Genomic DNA, 7083 nt, shown 5'->3' with positions numbered 1-7083 from the left:
ACGGTTCGTGAGTTCAAGCCCCACATGGGGCTCTGTGCTGACGGCTCAGAGCCTGGAGTCTGTTTCGGATTCAGATTCTGTGTCTCCCTCTCTCTCTGCCCCTCCCCCGTTCATGCTCTGTCTCTCTCTGTCTCAAAAATAAACATTTAAAAAGAAAAAATTTAAGTGTAATTGTAAGTGTAGAGCTTTCCTGAGTTCTGCAAATGGATCTAGAGAATTATCGAACTTATTGAGGTCGTGGGAACCCCCAATCTTATAGCCAGTCCAAAGTGTGAGTGTCCTGGGAAATCTTAGAGCTGGCTTCTGAAGTAAGGGCAGTCTTGTGGGGGAAGTGAGCCTATAGAAGCTGATACTAAATGCCTAAGGGGGGGGGGCGGTGCTTATTGTCAGAATTGAATTGATCGAAGTGCACCCAGTTGGGAGTGAGACTGATAAAATTTAGATCACACACACACACACACACAGCTTCATTCTACCCTACTAAAGCTGAGACTTCTGTAGACAGTCCATTTCTGTAGGTGACCTCCTGAAGTTCCAAAACCTAGAGCTTTAAAATGAATTCAGGAAGGTCAACTTTTGACGTTAACATCAAATACAGAGTAAAGACATCACCCCATTGCACATCAAATAATAATTATAATTAAATATATTTAATATGTAAACACACATCTATTTATTGAAGTTTATTTATTTTGAGAGAGAGAGTGAGAGAGAACACATACAGGTAGGAGAAGGACAGAGAGAGAGGAAGAGAGAATCCCAAGCAGGCTCTGCACTGTCAGCACAGGGTTTGATGCAAGGCTTGAACTCAAGAACCATGAGATCATGACCTGAGCCAGTCTTACACTGAACTGACTGAACCACCCAGGGGCCCCTGAAAATGTTTGTTTACTTAAACGATTGTTCTTCCTAGGTTTTACTTGTCAAATGTCAGCCCTGATCATTTGGTTTTACTGAAACAACATTATCACCACAACCAAAAAATCTCAGTAATTCCAGAGGTGCTTAAGTCCCCAGTAAACAGGGATCAGGCCTGATTTTTCTTTAAAGGGAGTAACTTTGACCACTTTTAGACTAGATATATGCAAACTTTTCTGTAAAGAGCCAGATAACATTTCAGCCTTTGTAATCTAAATATGGCCTCTCTCACACATTCTTTGATTTTGTTTGTAGGACCCTTTAATTTTTTTTAATGTTTATTAATTTTTGAGAGAGAGAGAGAGAACAGGGGAGGAGAAGAGAGATAGGGAGACAGAATCCAAAGCAGGCTCCAGGCTCTGAGCTGTCAGCACAGAGCCCAATGTGGGGCTCGAACTCACAAGCCGTGAGATCATGACCTGAGCTGAATTCAGACGCTTAACTGACTGAGCCACCCTGGAGCCCCTTTGTAGGACCCTTTAAAAGGTCTGCTTTAGGGGTGTCTGGGTGGCTCAGTCGGTTGAGCTTCCAACTCTTGATTCCAGCTCAGATCATGATCCCAGGATTGTGGGACTGAGCCCTTCATCAGGCTCCATGCTCAGTGTGGAGACTGCTTGGGATTCTCTTTCTTTCTCTCTCTCTCCGTAGAATAGAATAGAATAGAATAGAATAGAATAGAATAGAATAGAATAGAATAGAATACAATGCAATGCAATGCAATGCAATGCAATGCAATGCAATGCAATGCAATGCAATGCAATACAATACAATACAATACAATACAATACAGGTGCCTAGGTGCTCAGTTGGTTAAGCATCCGACTTTGGCTCAGGTCATAATCTCACAGTTCATGAGTTTGAGCCCCGCATTGGGCTCTCTGTTGTCAGCACAGAGCCTGCTTTGGATCCTCTGTCCCCCTTTCTCTCTGCCCCTCCCCTGTTCATTCTCTCTCTCTCTCTCTCTCTCTCAAATAAATAAATATAAACTCTAAAGGGGTGCCTGGTGGTTCAGTCAGTTGAGCATCCGACTTTGGCTCAGGTCAGGAGCTCACAGTTCCTGAGTTTGAGCCCCGCCTCAGGCTCTGGGCTGTCAGCTTGGAGCCTGCTCTTTGCCCCTCCCTCACTCATTCTCTGTCTCTGTCTCTGTCTCTGTCTCAAATAAACATTAGGGGCACCTGGGTGGCTCAGTCAGTTGAGCGTCTGACTCCAGCTTAGGTCATGATCTCATGGTCCATGAATTCAAGCCCCTCATTGGGCTCCGTGCTAACAGCTCAGGGCCTGGAGCCTGCTTCGGATTCTTTGTCTCCCTCTCTCTCTGCCCCTCTCCCATTCGCACTCTGTCTCTCTCTGCCTCTCAAAAATAAAGAAAGGTAATAAAAAAAAAACTTTTTTAAATAAATAAATAAACATTAAAAAAACAAAAAACTTTAAGAGGCTCCTGGGTGGCTCAGTAAGTTAAGCGTCTGACTTCAGCTCAGGTCATGATCTCACAGTTTGCAAGTTTGAGCCCCGCATTGGGTTCTGTGCTGACAGCTCAGAGCCTGGAACCTGATTCACACTCTGTATCTCCCTCTCTCCCTCCCTAGCTTGTACTCTGTCTCTCAATCAATTAATCAATCAATGAAACTTTAAAAATAATTATAATAAAATAAACAAATAAAAATAAAATAAAAGGTCTGATATAGCTATAATTTGCCTACTCCTGGTTCAGATCCCTAACACCTTCTATGAGGGCAATAACAGCAGACTATGTCTCCTTCAAAAGCCAGTGGTTCTCAACCCTGGCTAAGCATTAGAATATTATAGAGTTTTTTAAAAAATAATTCATAGGGGTGCCCGACTGGCTTAGTCAGAGGAGCATGCAACTCTTGATCTCAGGGTCATGAGTTAGAGCCGCACGATGGGTGTAGAGATTATTATAAATACATACATACATACACACAGACAGACAGACAGACAGACAGACATAATTGATATTGGGATGCCTGACTGGCTGGCTCAGTCAGTAGAACATGCAGCTCTTGATCTTGGGGTCCACGCTGGGCATACAGCTTACTTGAAAAGAAAATTTGATATGGGTGGGCACCTGGATGGCTCAGTCAGTTAAGCATCAGACTTTGGCTCAGGTCATGATCTCACAGTTTGGGCGTTGAGCCCCTCGTCGGGCTCTCTGCTGTCAGTGAGGGGCTGCTTTGGATCCTCTGTCCCTCCCTCTCCTTCCACCCCTCCCCCGTTGGTTCTCTCTCTCCCTCTCTCTTTCTTTCAAAAATAAATAAATAAACTTTAAAAATTCTTTCAAATAAATAAGTGCATATTTTTAAACAAATTTTTTTTAACGTTTATTTATTTTTGAGACAGAGAGAGACAGAGCATGAACGGGGGAGGGTCAGAGAGAGAGGGAGACACAGAATCGGAAACAGGCTCCAGGCTCTGAGCAGTCAGCACAGAGCCCGATGCGGGGCTCGAACTCACGGACCGCAAGATCATGACCTGAGCCGAAGTCGGATGCTTAACCGACTGAGCCACCCAGGTGCCCCAATAAGTGCATATTTGAAAAAAAAATTGATATGAGCTCTGTACTCCCACCCCCAATCCAACTGATTCCGATTTTTATATTGCTTTAGCGCTATCCAGATGGTTTCATGAACAGACAGCATTGAGAACCATGGTTATAAATATTACAGTTATTTCAGTCACCTCCAGAAATATAAGTTCCCCAAGAAAAAAACCTTTCCCATTTCTGTGCACTGTGATTTAGCTCATAATCTCAACTTGGTTCCAGCCAGTTTTATAATAGGATCTAGATTTTTGTATAAAGGCTTATTAATAATAATAGCTACCATATAACGATTGCTTATTTTGTTCTTTGTACAAGGCAAAGATCTTAAAACTATGTTCTAATTTAAACTTCACGACTACCCTAAGAATACTGTTACTAGCACATTGTATAGCTGCTGAAACAAAATTTAGGGTTGTTAAGAAACTTATCCTGGGTGCCTGGGTGGCTCAGTCGGTTAAGCATCCGACTTTGGCTCAGATCATGATCTCACAATTAGTGAGTTCTAGCCCCACATTGGGCTCTGTGCTGACAGCTCAGAGCCTGGAGCCTGCTTTGGATTGTCTCCCTCTCTCTCTCCCTCCCCCGCTTATGACCTGTCTTTCTCTCTCAAAACAAACACTAAAAAAAAAGAAACTTATCCAAGCAACCACATCTGGAAGGTGCAGAGGGTGAGTTTTTGAACCAAGATGTTTGGCTTCAGAACTCCTATGCACAACTACTATATTTCAATGCCTCTTCCCTAAGAAATGTCAGAAAACTGATAATAGCTTCAAAGCAGCAAATTATCCTGTTTCTAGCTGCTAATTTTTCAGAAATTTGGGGAGTCTAATCTCAGGACACTAATCCAGATATTTCTCCCATAGGCAAGAAAGAATTCTTGCTACTTATTTCAAGTTTGTACATGTTTACGTACTATATTCATTTAAAAAATTGAGTGCTTACGTTCCAGAAAGTGCGTTTCGTAAACAGGGAACAAACTGGATGAGTCACGGTTTTCATCGCTTTTACATCCAAAAACTGGCTGGCTCAGTCAGAAGAGCCTGTGACTCTTGACCACAAGGTCATGAGTTCAAGTCCCATGTCGGGTGTAGAAATTATCAAGAAAAAAAAAAAAAATTGGCGGTGCCTGGCTGTCTCAGTCAGTAGGGCATAGCAATCTTGATGTGAGGGTTGTAAGTTCCAGCCCCATGTTAGGTGTAGAGATTACTTAAAAATAAAATCTTTAAAAAATTTTTGAGGGGTTATCTATACATTAGGGGTTATCTACCATACAAGGTTGTGGTGAGAAAATACAATTTTACGTGTAAAGCGCTTAGGCAGTGAGTGCCTCACACACAGTTAAGTGCTCAGTGAACGTTAGTTTACGGAATCTCGAGTGCACTAGGTCTTGAGTAATGGAGAATTTCCCACTGCCATGCTGTATTCCAGCTAGCGTCCAAGTGGCTGGCTCCAGAGGAGGGAAGAAGGGGAGAGGGAGGGGAGAGTACTAAAGGACGATGAAGCAGGTTGAGGATACCAATGGGCCAGATTGGGAAAGCTGTAAACCATCGCAACAATTTAGGACTTTCCCTCTTATGAAGTACAATGTCTAGTGTGATTTTTTTCCAGCTGGTAAGTAACCCAATGAGACATCAGATTTGTGCTCTAAGAAAACACTTACAAAAGCATAAAAGACCCACTATTTTATTCAGTGTTCAATATTATACCCCAAGTAACCCACAATAATCAGGACGAAACTTGGAAGGACTCGGAAAGCACGGCAACCTCCCGAGGCACACTCACAAAAAAACAACCAACCGCATGCAGAGAATAGGGACAAGATGGAGGACAAGGAGCATAAAGAAAAGACTCCGCAAAAGACGCATGGGTGGAGTTCGTAATGGGAAGTCGTTCTAACTCAGGCTCTTCCGCGCTATTGGCTTGACTCTCACTCTTTTTCCTTTTCCACTGGCTACTGGCTCCTTCAATGGATCAAAACAGCCAATCGCCTAGCACCGTGGGTAAAGCCCGCCCTGCCTCCCTGGAAGGAGGAGCCAGAATAGCGTACAGGACCCAGGGCGCTTGCGCGGGCGCCCGCTCCGCCGGTTAAAAGCAGATTCTCTGAGGAGGCGGTGTCGCGGTGCATGAATATTGATTACGCAGCGCCGCGCCGAGCGCCCGCCCCTCTCGGCTGCCCGACGCTCGCGGCTCGCGCTCAGGCTCGCGATGGGGAAGAAGTCCCGGGCGGTACCCGGCCGCAGGCCTATTCTGCAGCTCTCTCCGCCGGGTCCCCGTAGCAGCACCCCGGGAAGGGACCCGGAGCCGGAACCCGACACGGAGCCGGATTCGACGGCGGCGGCGCCCAGCCAGCCAGCTCCGGCGGCGCCACCGACGACGACGACGACCACGGTGACTACTGCCGCCGCGGCCCCAGACGACTCGCCTTCAGAAGGTAAAGGTGCGCGAGGGAACTCCGGCACCTAGGTGGGGCTTCCGAAACTCGAGCTCGGGCCTTGCGGCCTAGGGCAGGGCCCTGGGAGGAAGAGAAACCCGGGCGGGCGGGCTTGCTCCGCATCCGAGGCCTGCTGCGTGGGTCCCGAGGGGAGGACCGATGTGGGCCCCAAAGGCGGCGGAAGGGGCCAGCGGCGCCGCGCGCGCCGGCCCGCCCGCCCGAGGGGCGCCATCTCTGGTGCAGGGGTTGGCCTGGCCTCCCGAGTCTCCTCAGCGTCGGCGCTCGGGTTTGCATAACTTCAGGGGATATTTGTGAGAGTCCGGGCTTCGCTTCCGAGGCCTGGAGATAGGAAACCTGCCCTTTTCTACACGTCCTGTGCTTTTACCTTCGTTTTTGTTGAAACTGAGAGGGACCCTTTAGAAATGAGTACACCCATTTTATTATGCCAGCCAAAGCGAACGTAACTCCAAATGGGTAGGTAACCCCAAAATTCCTGCAGAAGTGGCGCTTGTGGGTTCCCAAGTACTTGTTGGTTTCTCCCCGGAATGGTTCTTGGATTAAGAGTAACTGTTCAGCGCGCTGCTACGGGGCCAGACGCCCGAGATGCCGGGACCTTTTCAGGCGCTAAAATATCCCCTTGGTAGTTACTGTAGGGGGGGGGGGAATGCTATGGCTAGCCTTGCTTATTTTTATTTTATTTTATTTTTAAAAAAATTTTTTTTTCAACGTTTATTTATTTTTGGGACAGAGAGAGACAGAGCATGAACGGGGGAGGGGCAGAGAGAGAGGGAGACACAGAATCGAAACAGGCTCCAGGCTCTGAGCCATCAGCCCAGAGCCCGACGCGGGGCTCGAACTCACGGACCGCGAGATCGTGACCTGGCTGAAGTCGGACGCCTAACCGACTGCGCCACCCAGGCGCCCCTTATTTTATTTTTTAAATATAACTTAAATCGGTTTCCATTGGCTATGCTTGTTTAAAGGCCCAGTGGTATCCCGGAGAAGATTTGTTCTGTGTCTGTGTATTTTTAAAATTTTGAATGACTTAAGGTATACTTTTATGTATCATCATCGTGTCCTTAAAGTCGCTAGTCACGTGGAAGAGTCTAGCTCTGCTTGTTTATCATCTCCCAGTTATTTGGGTCAGTGATGGATTTACACACCCTGTTTTCAA

General features: G+C 46.4%; 1 protein-coding gene across 2 annotated transcripts in view; it reads left to right on the top strand.

The window, feature by feature from the left end:
- Window positions 1-5663: 5663 nt before the first annotated feature.
- The window catches only part of FNBP4 (formin binding protein 4), a 42490-nt gene continuing 41070 nt past the window's right edge, over window positions 5664-7083 (top strand). Inside the window, exon 1 of one of the 2 annotated variants that reach the window (XM_047069989.1) lies at window positions 5664-5909. In XM_047069989.1, coding sequence (XP_046925945.1) covers window positions 5684-5909 — 226 coding nt within the window. In that variant the 5' untranslated portion in view covers window positions 5664-5683. Of the gene's footprint in view, window positions 5916-7083 lie in introns of both variants that reach the window. The other variant, XM_047069988.1, reaches the window with a different exon arrangement.

Source organism: Lynx rufus, unplaced genomic scaffold, assembly GCF_022079265.1.
Source record: "Lynx rufus isolate CCGP_SWC_20201006 ecotype Redwood Valley unplaced genomic scaffold, mLynRuf1.p SCAF_9, whole genome shotgun sequence".
Taxonomy (NCBI): Eukaryota; Metazoa; Chordata; class Mammalia; order Carnivora; family Felidae; genus Lynx; species Lynx rufus.
This window is presented reverse-complemented; position numbering and strand designations above follow the sequence as displayed.